The sequence below is a fragment of the Callorhinus ursinus genome, unplaced genomic scaffold (assembly GCF_003265705.2).
Source record: "Callorhinus ursinus isolate GAN/ISIS: 27379988/994484 unplaced genomic scaffold, GSC_fseal_2.0 scaffold4, whole genome shotgun sequence".
Classification (NCBI taxonomy): Eukaryota; Metazoa; Chordata; class Mammalia; order Carnivora; family Otariidae; genus Callorhinus; species Callorhinus ursinus.
The window spans coordinates 151,338,863-151,359,174 of NW_027397066.1; the positions used below are offsets into that span (position 1 = coordinate 151,338,863).

Sequence of the window (20,312 nt, forward strand, 5' to 3'; positions counted from 1 at the left end):
CCATGGCACCACCACCATCCATCCTAGATTCATCTCTTCTTCCACCAAGTCCATTAAGTCCTCTCTCTCTCTATTCTACTAAAACTTCCCAGGCCTGGTGATTCACTCCTCACCATTACTACTACCTGCCTAATAAGGTCTCTCCGTTTCTCACCTTGCTCCATTCAAGTTTATCCTCACCATAGCCACCACCACCTATCTAAAAGATAAACCTCACCAAGTTACTTCTAGTTATAATTAAGCAAGAGCCTGTCATCACCCAGAATGATGCTCCTGACTGCTTACAAATTACCTTGCAGATTATAGACTTATCTACCACAGGCCTTTTTGTTAATGACATGGAAAAATCTTAAGCTTTTACTAAAGTATTTTGCTAAGCTTTGGGAAGAGGCCATTTTCTTCCTATTTGCTTTTCCCAGGACTGTGACCACAGCATGTTCTTGCCTGGACTCTTCTTGAGGCAGCACTGGAGAAATGGCAGAGCACAGTGGTTAGCAGTGTGGACTTTAGAGGTGGACTGAAGAGCTCTAACCTCACCTCCACCATTAGTCGCCATTTACTTAATCTCCTTCATGTGAAAATCAAGGCAAATAATAGTACTCACCTCCTGGAATTGTCAAGATGGTTCAGAGAGAACACACAAAACAATTAGCATGGTGCCTGTTCACCTGGAAAGTTGTCAATAAATACTATCAGTTGTCGTCACTGTTATTTTTTTCTTTTCATTCAGCAGAGTCAGCTATGTCAGTCAAGAAAAGCAACTTGGGGCATTTTTATTTGGGGAGTGAGGCAGCTTCCCCTAAAACATAGGCTGGCATAGTGCTGTTGCAGGAGAGAGCCATGTGGGTAAAATATGGACACTTGATCTGAGCAAGAGCCCTTTCCAGATGGGCTGTCCAGGAAAGTACCAGGAGATACTGACACTTGACCTGGGTCTTGAGGGATGAGCTCTGGTGTAGAGAGGTGAAGGGAAGGGCATTCCAGGTGGAGGTGATGACAGGAGCAAAGGAACAGAGAAGTCATACAAGGGTTTGGATGGTGAAGAGTGACTAGCCAGGATCTCTGGAGCCAAGTGTGAGCAAAGTCTCCAGAGGGAGTGTGATCATGTATACAGCCCCATAGTGGAGGACACTTGAATCCCTTGGCTCCTGGACAGCCATGATCTTTGGCCAGAGGTATTCAGTCAGCCCTTAGATCCATTGGGCCTGCTCTCGGTCTGCATTCCGGTAACTGGACCACTGTCTTTCGGCTGGGCTTGAGTCCTTGCCTTGGAAATTCAGCTCTGTCTGGGGCACGTTTTGATGGAGGGTCTACCTTGCTCTTGAAGGTGCAACTTCCTCCTCTCCCCAAGATAATATGTGATCTCTTACTGCACTCCTAAGGTATATCAGGAAAATATAGGCTTTTATGTACATTCTCCACCTTTAATCCTTACCACAACGCTACAAGGCTGTCATATTGCCATTTTGTGGATGAAGAAATGGCTTCAGAGGTGAGTTGCCAAGGCCATGTGGCTGGTAGATGCTGAAGTTGTGGTTTGAATCTCCCAAGCCTGGGTTCCCTCTTCCACACAGCCCAATTCTGAACTCCATGTTCTGAGCATCTTCTTGCCTCATATCTCCTGTGCTGGGCTTCAAGCTCCACCATCTTCCCTTGGAGCTCCACTGGGGAGGCAGGCCAGGGTGGCTGCACTCTGCTGGGCTGCACTTCTGGCCATGTTGCAGTCCTGCCCTTGGTATGCTGGGATGAATCTTCCAGGTTCTCACATCTTATCCCAGCCAGTGTCTCCCCACTCCAGGGTCCACTCTCCTCGGTTGCATCCCCGGACAGCCTCACTGGCCTGTCCCTGATAAGGAATAGGGAACCTATGGTTTTCCAACTGTGGGCAGCCTTGGAAAAGCATTGAATGTTTTTGTTCGTGACAATGGCTGGGGGCACTAGTGAAGTTTGGGGTACAGGGCCCAGGATGCTGAACACCTTGCAACATGTGGGCCAGTCCCTCACAAAGATGGGTGGTCCCACCTCGACCGCCATGGGTATTGTTACTGCTGCATTTTACAGTTGAGGATACTGAAGTTTGAGAACACCGTGACTTCCCCAGAGGCACAGGGCTAGGAGTGGATGAGCGTCCCTCTCCTGATTTCTGACTCTTCCCACTCTCTCCCATAAAGAATGAGATCACTCCTAACATGCCAGACTGGCTTGGGAGCACCCTACCTCAAGGCAAAGGGATGAACTGAGTGACCTTTCAAAGCTCCATCAATCACAGTCATTCCGGGAAAGGACAAATCCAGAGACAGATGCTCATTGGGTGCAATGGACGGAATGGAATGGCGGGAAGGGTAAGAGTTGGAAAGTGATTCATTTTCTTGGAAAAGGCTGAGCCCCACATCCTCTTTTGCTCTGCCCCAGCATGGTGAGCTTTTGCTTGCCCCATGGGAAACAGGTCCTGACAGGACAGGCAGCTCCAGAAAATGTTGGGGACCCAGAGGTAACGAGAATGCTTTATAACTCTTTCGTTCTACAATCAAGGAGCGATTATCTTTCTTCCGCTCTTTGACCTCAGCCTTCCAAGTGCACCTGACCTTCCCAAATGCATATCAGAATCAAACCCACAAAAAGTTCAAATTTAAGGGATAAGGGAAGGAGATAAACCATCTACAGGATAAACCGAGTCTCTCCCCTCCTGGGCTCAGGGCTCTTGGCCCCTACTGTGAAACTAGATGATATTTAGTTCATCCTGGTCTTGCAGATGGAGAATATGATTTCTGCCAGTGGGTTCATCACAATCGGATGTCACAACAGCACCACAAAGACTCATTATGATAGAGTTTTCCTGCATTACTTTGACGAGCATTGTAGGGCACACTATCCACTGGGATGATTGACCTTTGTTAGTTCTTTCAACCAACATATGTTGAGCAGCTGTTTCATACCAGGCCACGTGCCAGCTACTGAGGATGCAGAGGTGAAAATGTGCTCCTGATGTTCCCCTTTCCCTGTACCTGTGTGGCCCCTCCCTGGCGTTTACTGATTAGCAGTGCTACCCTCTTGACGGATAAGTGGAATAACAGTGTTTCTATTCCGTGGGCCTACTGGGGCAGCAAGAGCAGAAAACCCAGATGGTGATTGAGAAAACTGGGAGGGACAACAAGAATGGCCTCAAGAGCAACTATGGCAGCTAGAAGGTCAGGTTGCATGAGTTAGTTTGACTGGTGGCAGTGGTGGTGTGGGTGCTTCCAGGCAGGAAGGACTGGAGCCAGGATGGGGTAAGTTTGCCATGATCAGGGGACTGGAGGTTGGGGGTGACAGCAATTAGGAAGAACCCAGGGGAGTCACGTGGTATATGGGGGGGTGGTCTGTGGGTAGTGGGTATAGGGCAGAGAGGGAGCTGAGAGTCACAGAAGTGGTGCCTCTTTGAGGAGGGGGCTTTGATGACCCCCAGGCCAGTATCATCTGAGAGACACCTGTTCTGGAAGGAAAAAGAGATTCATTACAATGGAGGAGGATGGGTGTGGAAAATTTGAAACTTCTCAGGCACTTTTGAAGAAGTAGGATGGAGCTTTGGCCAATGTGAGGGCAGGCCTCTCCCCATGCCTCAGGGAGGACCAGGCTTCAGCCAGCCCAGCTGGCAGCTCAAGGTTGGCCCTGCCTCAGAGACCCACCCAGCCACCAGGTCCCCAAAACACAGACTCAGGAAGGAGTGACTGGGGATCTAAGAGAGGTGTGAGATGCTGTCGGGCTGGGGAACAGATGAGGCGACAGAGAGAAACCAGTACTGGCAGGACCCCCTGTGCCCCCATCCCAGCTTCCTGGGGGACGGGGGCCAGGCCACCATGAGGGGTGTGGTCTCCTCTAGCCCAGGTATTTCTGCCTGAGGCCATGCACTCTGACCATCAAGATGGCCTTCCTGCTGCACCTGCCTTCTAGGCCTGGCTCCATACCTAACCAGAAGAATGACTTGGGCACCCATGTGCTTGGAGGGCCCAGCCATCCCTTCCTAGCTATGGGAGCCAGGATTTGTGAGGACCTCCCTGTGGTTAACAGCCACAACAGGGGAGCCAGAACAAGAAAGAATGACTTCCCATCTTACCCAGGAACGCTTGGCTTCTGGGGCTGGTGATAGCAGACCATCGGAAGAGCATTACTGGTTTCCAGTTCTCTGTGTCACAGAAGCACGAGTCTTTCAGACCAGGAGAGCCATGCCCCTGCTACATCTTGGCTCTGCCATTTGTACTTCTGCATCACTAGAGCTTGTGCAGCCCAGTGGCCTGGTGTGAAAGATAAGAGCACAGAGGTCCGGGGAGGTCATGCCTTGGCCCAAGGTCACACAGCAAATCAAAGCAGAATCAGGCCTAGAAACAGGATTCCCTAATTTGCAGGCCCGAGTTTGCTCCACAGCCTGAGCCCAAGCCTCAGAAGTCAGGCCTGCCTCCTCTGCTCATGTGGGCTGAGTGCGGTGGGCAAGGGGACGGCAGCATCCCAGCCTAATTAGAAGCTGTAGAGGAGCAGGGATGTGGGGGGCCGTGCTCGCAGATTAGTGCCCCCTCCATAGATCATAGGCACGCCAAGGACATAATAAATAATCTGCCCAAAGGTTTTAAAGGTAAAAATCAGCAAGCCATTAATAACATCCCCAGCACCATACATCACGCTGAAATCTTCCCATTACGCTGCTCCCTGAGCCGATTCGCATCTTTGAGGCTGTTTTTTCTTTTTTTTTCCTTCCCTTTCCAGTACATTCTCTGGCAGCTCTGAAGCCCCTCCCCTGCGGCCTGCTGAGCCTGGGAGGATGGGAGTGTGAAAACTTTGTGGATTTCCCATTGACCCTGGTTCCTAGTTCTATTCAGGCATGTGGAGGGATGAACAAAGGGGAGGTGTCCCCGTTCCTGTCTTGGGACCCTATGTTTCTGCTTCCACTTTTCCTTTTAATGGATAGGATGGAGCTTGCCTATCGCCCCTCACCCCCAGCTTTAAGTAGGAATAACTCTGTGACATCTCTCTCTCAGAGGCCGAGGAGGTTGTTTAATTAATGAATACAACAGGGCCACTTTAAATAAGAAAAGTGCTAATGGCTGCACTTTCTAATCCCTGATGTCCTCATGCTCTGCAGGAGGAAGCAGGGAGCCCCCCCAGGGTTGGGGGGGGCCCAGAGTGCATTGCACATGTTTTATAATTTGAGGGTAATGTATGGCATCAAGCAAATCAAGACCTGTGCTTGTGACCTGGGGCAACACAGGGATAGGGTGACAGTGGGACAGAAAGCGACACTTGAATCCCCTCCCAGGCAGGAGTGCAAGGCATAGGCTCAGGCACCAGCGTCCTCAACTGTGAAGCAGAAGTTAGAAAAGGCAGTCTTTGGTAGTGGCCACGTGCCACCCTCCACGACTTCGTTGAAGGGCACGTGGCTTGAGTAGCTCCTATAACTGCCACAATTAAGTGGTTTCTTGGATGGATGCAAGATCTACAATAAAGAAGTCAGTGCCAGCTAAGAAGAAGGGGGACTGTCCTGGCAGTGTGGGAACATCTCAACTCCTCTGTCTTGAGCTGGGGGACTTTAGGCCAGCCTTTACACCCCATCTACAACATTCTGGGCCTATTTCCTCATCTTCAACATTCCTAGAGTCCCTTCCCACTCTGAACTACCCGGCTGAGTCACCTCCCTGAATTTCTCATCCGACCCACACGTGCTGGTAGTTCTGCAAAATCTCTTGAGTAGTCCCCATGACCAACAAACATGGGCTGCCTTCTGTCCCCACTGGCAGTCACTCCTTCAAGCCCAGCGCCCTCCTGAAGCTGGTGGGACTTGCCAGGACCAGACCTTCTCAGCCCCCCGCTGCTTCAGGGCTGCCAAGGGCACCCTGGCATCTCTCGAAGGCTCCTCTGTCGCGCTGTCCTTTGTACCTACAAGACTGTTCAGCTGCCACACTCTGCCTACCAACCGTGTGATCTGGGGCAAGTCACCAGTGTCTCTGAGCCTCAGTTTACCCATCTATGGAAACGGGCTCAATACCCAGCTGACTAAGCGTCTCTGAGAGTGAAGTGTTGTAATAAGCACGGACACGCCATAGTAAATATTTAATAAATTACTTATTGCTGTGACAGGTTAGAAAGTTTTTGTCTGGAGAGGATAGAAAGCTACCTACGGCAGGTCTGCCCAGAGAGAGAAAGCACATTCAAACTGGAGGAGAGTAAATTTGGGAAGGTTTCACAAAAGAGATAGCATTTGATCAGCGCTTTGAAGAAAGAGCAGGCTTTTAACGAGAGGACTTGGGAGCTGGAGCAGGGGCGATTCCAGGGAAGGGGACAGAACAGTCAAAAGCCCAGAGGCTTAGGAGGCAGGGAGGGCCCGGCTTGACCAAACACTGGTGGGTGGGGGAGGGATGGGCACTTGGGCCGGGATACCTGGCTCCGAAAGCCCCAGTCCCTCTTCCTGGGCTCTGCTCCCCTGCCGAGGCATCAATTCTGATGATAGAATGCACTTTGCCAACCAGCTGTCCTGAGAGACTCCAGCTTCCCTCAACTCCCTGTCACCATGACAGACCCTCGGCCCCCTCTCAGGCCTTGATGGATGGCCCCTGCACTGGATTTCATACATCCCCGTCTTCCCCAGAAGCTGTGACACAAGTAATTGGTGTCACTTCTGTTGACTGCATGCCAAGTGCTGACAAAACAGTCCATAACAGGGAGCTCCAGTGGCTGCCCTTGATTGTGTGGGTGAGGGAATTGCGGGGAACTGACCTGGTGTGGACCCCGAACTCTCTGGGGGTAACCAGAGAGAGGCAGCTGGCCCAGCTGGACTAGTTAGGAGCATGTGCAAAAGGTATCCTGGCCCCAACCTGGAGAATGTACTAGAAACTTTCTAAACTAATGCATCGTGGTATTTGGGATCCATGACTCACCTCCAAGACTGCACCTGGGGTCTGACCACACACTTCTCTGGTCAGTGTAGCCCATGGTGGCTCAGTATCCTGGCAATGTGGAGGTGGAGACCCTCGAGAGCCTCCCTCCTCCCCGCCCCCCGGGTTCCTGCCAGCAAAGCTGCTATCCTTCCCCTGTACAGAGGACACACACCTGAGGTTAAATGAGTTTCATCTACAAATACAGATTGAAGTGCTGACCAGAACAGGAGTTGGGAGAGGAGTGGGCTTAGCTGGGTAAAAGCTGGGTCACCTGCTCATGACCAGGGAGACCTTGCAGTAGGCCAGGCCCAATCTGGCTGTGCTGGGGCCTTGGCCCTTCGGATCTCCAGGGTGGAGAGGGTGGAGTGGCCTCTCAAATATCTTGTCTTTCACAAGAGGGTGGCAGCCCCACCCATGGCACACAACTTAGCAGAGAGGGCTGCACTGAACCAGAAACACACACAAGGGCCCTCCCGGCTGTTGCCAGAGAAGAACAGCTCCTACTGCATGCGATCCAGTCCTTAACCAGAGTTCAACCAAGAGAAACAGGGTTAGTTGACAATTGGCTGGGGGCTGGAGAAACATCCACTTCTCTTGATACACTAAATTTGCCCCTTAACATTTTGCCCTAAAATGAAGCAGAAACAGGGGCGCCTGGGTGACTCAGTCGGTTAAGTGTCTGCCTTTGGCTCAGGTCAGGAGCCCAGGGTCCTGGGATCGAGTCCGACCTCAGACTCCTTGCTCAGTAGGGAACCTGCTTCTCCCTCTGCCTCTGCCGCTCTCCTGCTTGTGCGCATGCTCTCTCTCTCTCTCTCTCTCTGACAGATAAATCAATAAAATCTTTCAAAGAAATGAAGCAGAAACAGCAGATAGGTGGACACAGGGGTCACCCCGCAGTGGTCTCCTTCTAGGGCCTTTCCTGACTGATCCCTGCCCAGCACCGAGAGAAGTTTTGAGCAGCAAGCTCCCCACGAAGGGGAAGGTGTCCATTGCCTGGCTCTGAGCTCTCTCCCTGAGGACTTTGGGCGAGAACTGGTCTTTGGTTTTAGTATCAGAAATAATATTACGATGTTTTGTTTTGTTTTGTTTTGTTTTTGCTCCTCCCCAAAGGCCACCTGTGACAGGTCATGTTCCTCTCTCATGGAGACGGCTGCATTCCTGGCTCCACCAGCCGCGTGTAGGACTTGGCCGAGAGCACTGTTGGGAACTGCCCTCGCTCTGGGCTCCATTTTACCTCCCCTCCTTCCCTCCCTTGTGTTCATTTTATCCTGTTACACTGTTGCATCTTACAGGTCCCTATAAGGTGGGACCAAGCAATGAACACAGCCTCAGTACCTGTGGTCCAGATTTTGTATAGGGAAGAGGCAGATATTCCTCCAAGCTCATCATATATTCCCCCCCCCACCTCCGCTGGGGCACCTCCTGTTGTCTCCAGTGTAGGCCTGGGGGATTTGAGTATTTATTCTACACGCACTTACTCCATACCTACCATGTGCCATGAGCCATAGGTGAAGTGGTGATGGCACCTGAGACATCTCAGCAGTCACTCCTGGCTGACAGCGGAGGCAGGCACTCAGCCACCATGGCGACTTGGTCCACTTGGCCCACCCCCAGCAGATGTCTATCTGGTCTACCTGAGCGGTTGGCTGGCCTGCCTGGGGGACCTGTGTGTATACCCTGCAAGAACTGCGGGTGTTGAAGAGCCCTGCTGTTGGGCACGAGACAGGAAGGAGAGCAGGAGAGGAAGCTACACGTCAGAGCTGTGGTCATCCTGGGAGCCTCTCTGTCCTTGTTCCAGTTGGATGATGCTTGCCCTCCTGCCTGGGGACGTCTGGAAGGCCCCTTCTTGGATTAATGATTCCTTATCTGCACCTGCCCCACCCACAAAGAGAGAGAGGGAGGGGTCTCCTGGGGGTTGGAGCAATGCCAAGGCTGCCCCCCAGCCCTCCTTCCCAGGGCCCTGGGCACCCCCCTAACGGCCCCGCCACAGAGCAGTCTCCAGCCTGGCCCCTGGGACCTGCAGATCCTTCCTCGATCCCGCCTGGCCTGGGAGAGTCCCCCTGGCTGGCTCATTGTCCCACTCCTGCCACTTTTCCTCTGCCGCATTGTTCCTGTTATCAGCATCCTCCACGCTCAGCGGCTGCACAGGAAAGCGTGGCTGCCGCTGGGGCTGCTGCGGAGGCCAGCCGACGGGGTCCAGGTGTCCTGCTGGCGGGGGCTGCCGGCCCAGGCGGGTCCCCGCGGGCTGGTCCCAGATCCCTGGCTGGCTGCGGCATGCTGGAGTACATGGCACATGGCCTTGCTCTCTTTGGGCATCTCAGTCCTCGTGCTTGAGGTGGGGGGCAGGAGACCCTGGGTCCAGCTGTGAAATCGGGAGGTGCATGCAGTCTCTCCACATTTTCCCATCAAGATCAATGCCCTGCATTGGTCAGAGGCTCTGTGTCTCTGTTTCCTTCTCCGTTAAACACAGGTCTGACAGGATCAACTAAGGCCCAGGAAATGAGAGCGTGAGGGCACTTTCTTGCCCAAAATTCCTGGGCCCTTTCTGCAGTGAGGGGTTTAGATTAGAGCCAGCCTAATAGAGCAGCTCCTATCCAGAGTTTTGGGGAGACAGGGCTGGGGGAAAGGAGAAGAAAGCAGACATTGCGTCTGCACTGGGATAGAATATCCTAGGCATCTCAGGAGAGCTGGGTGGTACCGATTCAGCACGTAAAAAGACTGGACTCCCAATTCAATTTGAATTTCAGATAAACAAAAATGATTTGTAAAATATAAATATGTACCATGCAAGATTTGGGACATAATTATACTAAACAAATTCTTCTTTTTTTAATCTGAAATTCAGATTGAATTTTATCTGGTGCTACCTTAGAACCCCTTGAGGGGTGTAGAATGCTGTAGGGCAGTCTTTGTGATGTTTAGGCAGGATTGGGAAGATGGCGGGTGGGGAGTCTTTCTAGATCTATCTCATTCCCTAAAGTTTTTCTAGAGCATGATTTCCAAAGGAGACCTGCAGGCTGCAGATGGCTCTCCAGGACACAAGATCCTCCAAGTTTAAGGCCCCCAGAACAGCCCAAGCCAGATGTTTGGGCCCGGGGCTCTCTGCAACCTCCTCAGGTGAGACCACCTCATCAGGGGGTGTAGATGCCCAAGTGGAAGTCTGCAGAACTGACCTGGTAATGGAGGTGGACCAAGGGAAGACCCCTAGCTATGGAGCCAACTTTGTTCCTACCACAGGGGATGTCCCGCCCTCTGCTGGCAAATGCAGATATGACAGGATTTCTCCTTCAGGATCTTTGGGAGAATTACCAGAGAAGCCACATTTACAGCTTATCTTCAGTTCTTTATCTGCTCTGGGAGAATCTGAATTGTGGCTTTTCTGTGAAGAAAAATTCACCCTCATGAATCTTGGTTGTCAAAAAAAAATTTTTTTTTTCACTCTAGCCAAGCAATAACTTAGAGAAAACAAACTACGAAGTTTACTAATTTTGTCTCCCAGAAGGGTGAACTTGGAAAATTCTAGAAACAAAAAACGTATGCAACAGTCTGTGAAGTAGTGTCTCTCAGTGTCATTAACAGCGGTGGGAAGAGGGGGACGGATGACCACGCCGAAGGGCCTCGTAGCTCCTCCTGACCCAGCTCGCCAGGCCAGGATGCCATTATCCCGTTCACTGTACCACAAACTCAGTTCTGAAGTCATTGGCTTGTGTAGTTCACTATTTGCTGGTCCCATCTATTGACATAGATAATTAGATGCTTCCTGTGATACCCCCTCTGTTTTAGCTCAAGACACTTGCGAGTGACCAGAAATCTCAGGACAAAATTTTCTACGTTCTACCCAACAGGCCAGTAATACAATTCCTACAGATAACAGCCAGTGGGGTATAGTAAGAGGGGTCTATTAACTCCAGACAACAAATAGTTTTACTTCATCTATGGAATATAGGAAATAGACCTTTTTCACCATCAAGATTTATAATCTGAATGGAAAATGGCATAGTTATTAAGTGTGAGCTAATATAGCTGCAAGGATTTTCCACCTATAAACAGGGCAGCCCCAAGTTTTGTGGGGACCTCCACAATTTGGAGGCCTCTTCAAGAAATAGAATAGAGGCTTGTGAATGCATAATGAAGCTCGAAAGTGAATATTTATTCGGAATGAGCAAATGAATCACAGAAATTACCTATTTTTTAAAAAATAGACTTTATTTTTTAGAGTAATTTTAGATTCACAGTAAAATAGAGCAAAAGGTACAGAAGTTTCCAAGCCCCCTGCCCCCACACAGCCTCCCTCCCCTACTATCAACATCTTCTTTAGAGTGGTGCATTGTTACAATCAAAGAACCTGCATGGACACATCATAAGCACCCCAAGTCCATAGTTTTACACCCAGGGTTCACTCTTGGTGTTGTACATTCTGTGAATTTGGAGAAATGTATAGTGACATGCATCTACTGTTACAGTTAGCGTAGTTTCACTGCCCTAAAAATCCTCTGTGCTTCACCTACTCCACCCTCCCTACCCCAGAACCCCTGGAAACCACTGATCTTTTTAGTTTCTCTATAGTTTTGTCCAAATAGCATATTTATAGAAGAAAAAAGACTTGACAAGTATCACAAAACCAGAAAAATAATCCATACAAGCTTTTGGCTCTGTATGTTTCAAATCTTGGCTGTCCCTTGTTTGGTACACACTTCCAGCACCAGGAGGCCCAAGACATGTGCTCACTGAGGCAAGACCACTAGCCTTGCACCTTCATCTCATGATGGTGTTGGGACCCTGGGGTGTGCCTGGAAGTCATTTCCACACCTGGATGGCTAGCAATGATTAACTACCCAGAAGTGACCAAAGTACATATATACATGGCGAGTATGACGGAGGGGAAGTCAGAGTGGAAAAAAATAACTGCCTTAACCAATTTGTGATGAAAATATTTCACTTTCGCAAATTTCACAAAACGCATGGCTCTGTTAAGTTTCTTTGGCTAGAACAGGGGATCCCGAGGCTTAACCTTATACAGACCAAGGCCAAATCTCAACACAGGTAAAGTTAACATTTTCCACAGGAACACGGCTAATAAATAACTGAGAGAATAACACTATGGATATCTGGTTATTTCCAGTGTTCCAAGTGTCTTGGGGGCATCTTTTCCAAAAAGCATAGTCCTGTAAGAATGATACTGATTTTTGCATGTTTTACAGAAACCAGGCTTCTGATGTGTAAGCCGAATAAATAATCAAATGCTCTTCATTTACGGTTTATGAGATCTAGCTTTATCTCAAACTCTCAGACAATGTTAGATCTAATCTGCCAATGTTCAAATTAGGCCAAATTTGCACTGCCCCAACCCTACCTTGTGTCCCATCCTAAGGATGTTAACATAGTAGCGAATGCTGGCTAAATGAGAATAATAGAGGGAAGGCATCTTGGGGAAGTAATTCGATCTGCTGCAATATGAACACAAGGTTCAAAGTCAGTGGAACAGAACGAGAGGAAATGTAACACAATGGGTGCAGGCTGGTTTAAGGGTTTCTCAACAAGAAGGACTGCGGCAACAGGACTGAGCTCCTGAGTAAGACAAGGGAGCCCTTTGTGAACTTACGACCTTCTCATCTATTGGGCTGGTTTGGACCTGGTTTGGAGGAGACAAGAGAACTTGTTAAATGACCACTCTCAGGGCATCAGAATCCTGTCTGTCTTGTTAGGACACGTTCATGCTTGGATTTTAGGTAAACAATGCCCTCTACCGCTAAACAGATCTCATGACAGCTCTCTGGGTGACAGCTTTCCCAAGGAGGCTCTGTCTACGGGAACCCCCAAAGAGGAGTGGAACAAGGTGGAAATGGTGTTTGATCCATAGGACACCAGGAGCCTTTAACCAAAACAGAGGTTTCTGGGTTTCTGTCTCAGATTTAGATTCAAGCATCCAGTTGAGGTTGGACTACAGGGCCCCTAGAATTCTATCAGCGCCAAGGTACAGGAATGTTCACATTTGTTTGAATAATTAAAAAAAAACAAACAAACAAGCAAACACTTCTACCTCTTTGGGTCAGATGGATTGGCTAATGTTCGTATCTCACTAGATCAGTCCTTTGCAAGCAGAACAGAAGGTTTTGTGGGCATTCAGATCTTATTCTAGGAATCAAGAGTTAAGAACTTCTCTCCTCCCCATTCTCCTGCCCTATCCCCACCACTGGGACCCAGTTTTATTTAATTTAAGAGTGTTTAAAGCCACTGACTCCTATGAGCTATGTAATATCTCCCCAGGAAACCCAAGTTTTCTTATTCTCTTTCTTCTTCCCCCTCCTCCACCTCCTCCTTCTTCTCTTTCTCCTTGTCCTTCTCTTGCATTTTCTTCTAAAGACATTTGGAAGGTACAACGTCTGTAGTGATTTAAAATAACTCAGGCTCAATCATTTGAGACAAAGCCCTGTGTCCACCTTCTCTTGCTGTCTTGGCTTTCTGGGTTGAGTGGCTGCCATCCCTTCTTACCTGGGCTTTTGAAGAGAATGCTCACTCCCTCTGCTGCCCCTCAACTGTGGGCTGGGGGAGCAAGGCATCGTCCTCTGACACTCTGTCATTAAACCAGCCACTTGACCTCAAGCACTTGACTTTTTTGACCTCGCTCTTCTCTGCTATAAAGTGAAGAATGAATTGAACTAGGTCATGTCTACAATATCTGCCAGCTCCCTCTGAGAAGTAATGCCACTTCATTGTCCCTCAAGCTTCTGCCAGGCTCCTTCTGGGTAGACCAGTTGCACTCTACTGGTGAAGCAGGGAAAGGGTCCCAGCACGTAGACTATGTAACCTGAAGTACTTGCTATTCTCTTTGCAGTTTGCATGCACACTTAACCATTATGGATCATTTGACAAGCCGTTTCACTAGCTTCATTGGCTACATCAGACAAAATGCCGAAAATCATTTGTTTATGAGATTTACAAGGTTTGCAGATACCATAAGGGATTCAGGCTCATTCTCCATCTAGAATTGCATCCCAAGAAACTGCAACCTCAAAAAGGTCCTTGAAAGGTCAAGTTAGCAGGCTTACCCCTCCAGGTACTAGGCTGAGGAGGCCTTTGTCCTCTGGGAGTGTCCAGCCAAACTCTAAACACCTGATTCTCTAATGTGCCAAGTCTCTGTTCTGAAGGAAGCATCTCTCCATGGAGCACTAGACTCTTCCAACTGTGGTCCATCTGATTTCTTCTCTCAGCTCCTTGGCAGGTGAGATGGGAGGGGAGAGCCTGATAAAATCAAAAATGAATCCATGATATTTAACCAGATGCCCCGGGCAGGGCAGGGTGGGGCGTTCCTTAAAAACTCCCATAGGCATGGGAACCACTCAGAAGATAATAAATAATAGTGACAGACAGAAACAAGGACCAAATGCCTCCCTTTTGATCTTCTATTTCCTCCATAGGGGTCTTGGCGCCTGGGTTCAACGCAGACTTGAGTGTTTTGTTCTACTGTTTGCGCCTTGGTATGAAAACACAAATGCCAACTTCCTTCTGAGTGCAAGGCAACTTGAGGAAAACCAGGAAAAACTCCGCAGTAACAGGGTACTGCTTGTGTCCACCATACCCCAACTTTAGTAGGTCTATATCTGGGGAATCTTCATACCCTAATCTATGCTGAGGTTCAGGTGGAAAGTGAAAAGCCAGGCTTAATATCCTGTGCATGTGTACACACACACACACACACACACACACACACACACACACACACCACTCCGACTGTAAATACAGGATTCAGCCTATAAAAGAAACAATAAGAGCTAGATTCAATGAGGTTTCCCCGGCAAATGGAGTGTTTAGGCTTTTGCTGGGATTCTATTGTGTAGAATGGGAGTTTCTTAACACAGTAAGACAGCAAGCAGCTTCCTGTTATGGAAATAGCCAAACCCTAACATTCAGAAAGTCAATCTATACAGCAACTGGATAAACAACCAAGATAATGATCAGCCATAATGGGCACAATAGCCAAAATGGGATTGCTTGGAGAAAAGGGGCTGGCGTAGGCCCAAGCAATGCAGATGAATACAAGCCATCTCCTGCTTAACAATCCCCATCATTGTGCCCTGGGCTTGTGCACACTGCCCCATACACAGCGGCCGGGAGTGTGCAGGTACAGATCCTCGTGCTATTTATAGGTGGCTTGCTGGGAGCCGTGTGTCTGGTTCCCTGGCTGACCTTCTGGAGACCTGGGGCACTGTGCTAGGACAGGTGTCCTGTCTTTGCCAGCACTGGGATTGGTGTCACACTCCAGGTCTTGCCACTCATAAAGGTGACCTCATCCAAGCCAGTCCTGGAATCTGGATCTTAGTTTCTCCATCTGTAAAAGGCCATCCTAATAATGGATCCTGACTACTCTGTTTCCTCTGAAGGCTGCATATATGACTGTGCCTTTGGTTACAGAAGAATGGGCTACAGAAATGGCATTGCTTTATAACGTATCTGAATGCTGGGGCTGGCCCTTTAGTAGTTGCAGGACTGTGCCCAGTGAGACCTATCTTCTGCCCTCCAAACTGCTCTATCACTGAGGGAATCCTGGCCTTTCATCAACCCTTACTCAACACATGTCCCTGTTACCCTGCCCTGGGCATCATACAATTAGCATAGACAATGATTCAGTTCCTCGAACTAGGGGGACTGGGTGATCATCACCCCATGTGTCCTGACCTGAAGGGTCCTGGAAGGTCTTGCTGACTCCCAAATCTTTCACTTATCACCCAGCTTCTATCTGAAAGGAAATGCCCACCATTTGACTTACTTCTTTGGGTTAAACTGAAAGTTGAGGTGCATTGTGAGTGGAAACACTGTCAGGAGCTTCCCTGGAGATCTAGGGCCACTGGCGTACCCCATGGCTTTCTGTGTGCCTGAGTCTCTTTGTCTGGGAAGAGAGAGCAGGTCAGACAGGCGTGGGAGATCGGAGAGCGGCACGAAGCACTGTCAGGGCCTAGGTGGGACATTCTAGTGTCAGGAGCAACAGAGAAGCCTAGCCTAGGATGATGGGGACTATTGGAATTTTTCAGCAGGACAGAGGGGAGGACAAAAACTGATCAGTAAATTCTGAGATCTAAGAACAAAGGCATTGCAGTGCACTTACAATTACAAGGTGCAGGAATTTACTTTTCAGAGGTGGCAAGGGTCTTAGAGATCATTTCGGAGGAGGCCACGACTCACCCAGATTGCAGAACAGGGGAAATCAGGAGTGAGATACCTGGCTTCCCAAGTCCGTCCTTCCCACCACACCTCACTGCCTCATCCCATAGAGACTGCCATGGCGGCAGATGCCCTATAAGCCATAGACTTTTTGAAGCCCCATGGGGGAGGCCTAACCAAGGGCCCTGCTCAGGAGTCTCCGCATCAAGAGTCTCCCATTTCCCTGGCACTATCTACTTCTAACCAGGGAATAGGGGAGCCAGGCTCCCTGGGCACTCTCTCCCAGCCTGCCTAAGAGCAAGGAGAGCAAGTCCTGATGGGGGGCCAGAAACCCCTGACCTGCTACAGCACATCATTCCTGGCAGCTCCGCCTTCCCTACAGCCGGGGAAAGTGGGGAGACAAGAGCCAAGGCCAAGAGGTGACCACTTTGAGCAAGAGAGTCTTTAAGCCAAGTAAATCAATTCTGGAACAGAACAAGCAAAACATTTCCCATTTCTACAGCACTTCGTGGTATATAAAGCACACATGTCAATATCCCATTCAACTGTGACAGCTTCACTATGTATATAGTATGCCAACATCCCATTTTACAAATGAGAAAAATGAATGCCCCCAAGGCTAAATAACTTCCCTACAACCATGGACCCTGCAGTGAGTGCTGTGCTCAGGACCCCTTCAGGCCCTTTGACTCCAAACCCAATGCTTGTTTCATTAAATCTCCCTGGCCCTGAATCTGCAAAGCTTCTGCTTAAACAATACCTGGCATCCCCAATGATGTAGAGATGAGTGTTTATTTGTTTGCCTATATTTATTACAACTGGTAACTTTCAAACTTATATTAGATACCATTGCTCAACTGCTGTGAATTCAGACTGAAATCTGTGGTCCTAATCTAAAGTCCTTCAGAGTAAAATAAAAGTCTGTGCTGTCTCCATTACCAAACGAGATGAATTTGGCATGGCCCACTATGTTCCATATTTTTCCATGGTGGAGAAACCAGCTGCCCTCAATTTTACAGAATAATAAAAATGTGGCCTGAGCAAGGGGCTGGGGGAAAAGGAAGCCCCTCTGTCCATACCTCCCTACCACCGAAGCAGGTTATTTGCTGGGCCCTGGCTTCAGACCTCCTATTGACCATGATCAACTCTGTGACTCAGAAGACAGAGCAAGTAGCTTTTGCCGTAGAACTGGGTGTCATGGTTCTATTCTTTCCTTATAGGGCTTCTAGCTGGGACACGGCCTGGACCCCACACCTGTGTGCTTCTCCTTGCTCTCGCTGATCACAGACCTCAGATTCCAGTTTTCCAACTGGCCTGTGTTTTCATCTATGGTGTTCAAATCGGGTGTTTAAATCCAGTGTCTCTGGGGGCACCTGGGTGGCTCAGTCGGTTGAGCGTCTGCCTTCTAGTCATGATCCTGGGGTCCTGAGATTGAGCCCCGCATCAGGCTCCCTGCTCAGTGGGGAGCCTGCTTCTTTCTCTCCCTCTGCCTGCCATTCCCCCTGCTTGTGCTCTCTCCTTCTCTCTGTCAAATGAATAAATAAAATCTTTAAAAAAATAAATACAGTGCTTCCTATGACAGCCACTTAAATGTGTTCGTGTGTTTCTCAGAACAGCCCTGAGAGGGCAATATTATTATTATTATGTAGACCAACAAGTTAAAGCTTGTAAAGACTTCATTTTGCATGTTGATTCTATAGCTAAGCAGTGGTCAGGAAGGAAGATGAACTCTGGATTGTCGGACTCCAGGTTTGGTGCTCTTTCAAGCACGCTATCTGCCCTCATCCCATGGTCTTCGGCCCATCCTGGTCTTGACCCAAGGGAGGCCCCGGCCCTTCCAGCTCAGTCAGACCTCTGGCCTGTCCTTCTCCTGCTCTGATGGACTTTGGCACCTACCTCTCAGAATGACCGGATTGCATATTTCCACCTGGACTAAAGAGACTCCGCTTGTTCACTCCTTGTAACCACTCTTTGCACATTCTCAGGGGTACAACTTTCAGTGACTTCATCTGCCTTTCTCTGCTTTTCTTGGCATCAGTCATGTGGTAGGAGTAATAAGAACAAAATCCCAGTCAGCCAAGCTCATGTTCAAGCTACACATACCTATAGAGAGACATGAAAGAACATGAGACAACCCCAGGGTCTTTACTCACTCTGCCAAGAACGGATCCCCCATTGCAGGTGCTACAAGTGGGATCTCCATCTTCCCAGAAACCAGTATCATGAGCTCACTTCTAACGCAGGCCAAGAGATGCAGTGCAGGTGGCCTCATTGATCTGCAGAGTTTCCACAGTTCCTTTTTGCCTTCAGAGAAGAGTCCCACCTTCAGAGAAGGCCTTCATGATTTGGCTCCCCTATGCCCTGTGACCAGCAGAGCTGTTGTCCCCCTCACTCGTCTGCATCTGTTCCCTCATGGGCTCTCCCATTCCCCTCCATTTCTCCAAATCATACCCGTCCTTTCAGGCCCAATTCAAATGACGGCTTCTTTGCAAAGCCCTTCCTAATGCCCCTATTTTGCAAATGAGGAAATAGGGGATCAGTGGAATTAAATAACTTGCCCAAGTTTACACAGCCGGCAAATGGTGAAATACAGATTTCAAGCCAGGCCTGTCAGACTCCAAAATCATGGATCTTTCCACTAAACCCTACCTCCCTGGGAGGAACACACGGGGTGACATACTTAGTACACTGCAAGGATGAGGTATCAACACTTTATAGGTTTTGCTGGAAAGCAGGAAGCACAGAATCGGGATAGGGACACGTCCATGTTGGGTGTTCAGGCGGTCCCCTTGATAGAGACCACGATATCGATGACACTAGCTGCCATTTATTTAGATGCAACTCTGTATGGTGCTCTCCGCTAACTTTAAATATGGCACCCCATTTAATTCTTATCCCCCCACAAGTTAGGTATTATCATACCATTTTCACAAGAAGACTCTGTGTGTAGAAATCCCACCTAAGCTAGGCATTTTCTCCACTAGTTTTTATAACAACCGTGTGAGATATGGATGGTTACTTTCATGTTACAGTTGGCATAATTGGGGCTCAAAGAATTCCCAGCCATTGGCCATTTCACATGTCAGAGACGGGTGAGAGCCCAGGCCTGAAAACTGTTCTATTGGGGAACTGGGGTCACTCTGCCCCCACCAATGGAGGATGAGATGAAGACCCTTCAGGCAGGAGCCCTGCAGTGACTGGATGCACATCATTAACTATGGCCTTTGTACGACTTGAGTGGGGTTCCCACTACTTAATGGAGTAGAGGAAGGAGGTGAAGGTGAGGATGGGTACAATGCCCATTCAGAGAACAGAGAGTTCTGGAGGAAGATCCCATGAGGAGTGGCAGGTGAAGACGAGTGTGTGGGCCCAGGGACCCAGGCTCTGGTGCTTGGGGATACAGAGTAGGCTGGAGGAGGCTGGTGGAGAAGGGGACATTCCCTTAGTTGGGAACTTTCACCAAGTTTTGCTCTCAGGCTTGGCATGTAAAAGTCGGGGCCTTGACTGGACACCTTCCTAGAAAGCAAAGACAAAGACGCCTGGAGAAAGAAAGGGAGTCTTCTCTCTGCACCTTCACTAAAACAAGCCTAACTATGTCTTAAGCCTGCAAGGAAGTGGGAACTTTGTTGTCAAGGGAAATAGGCTGTCTGGGGCCAGCAGAGGACTCCCTGCATAGGGAACCTATTAGGTAGGAGGGGCACCAATAAAGGGAGCAGATAATTTGGTTCAATTCCACACACACACAATTCCACACTGAGCCTGCTTTAGAACCCATAGTGGTTTGGGAATGAGAGAGACCCAGGACCTGCTCTGGGGTGCTAACATTGAAGGAGGGTCAGTGAGCCAACCACAGCTGGGCTCAGTTGAATAAAAACTATGGGGTACTCCACATATATGTAGTAACCTCAAAAAATATTTACTGAACTAGACTCCTAAGTAGAGATGAAAACAAGATGGTGTTCCCATAACTAAAATGCGAGGGCATCAATGGTGTATATTAAGCCCTAAGAGTAATGCAACCTCCTTAACTCTTTTGGGCTCAAAAGAGCTGAGAAAACCTCCAGGCATCTGAGTTGGGCTTGTCACTGCTTTCAGGGATAATGAAATAAGTCACATGATGCATGAGATGGTTAACCAACTAGAAATCTCAAGATCTAGGATGGGTTCTTGCTTCTGTTATTAGCTGTGTGTCATAGGCAAGTAACTTAACCTCTCTGGGCCCCCATTTCCTTTAACTATAACTCAGGGATA

At 49.0% G+C, this 20,312-nt stretch overlaps 1 protein-coding gene across 1 annotated transcript in view; it reads right to left on the reverse strand.

Moving 5' to 3' along the window:
• Positions 1-18,134: 18,134 nt before the first annotated feature.
• PRSS55 (serine protease 55) overlaps positions 18,135-20,312 on the reverse strand; it is an 88,235-nt gene continuing 86,057 nt past the window's right edge. Inside the window, exon 6 of the mRNA XM_073891240.1 lies at positions 18,135-18,164. Coding sequence (XP_073747341.1) covers positions 18,150-18,164 — 15 coding nt within the window. The 3' untranslated portion in view covers positions 18,135-18,149. The remainder of the gene's footprint in view (positions 18,165-20,312) is intronic.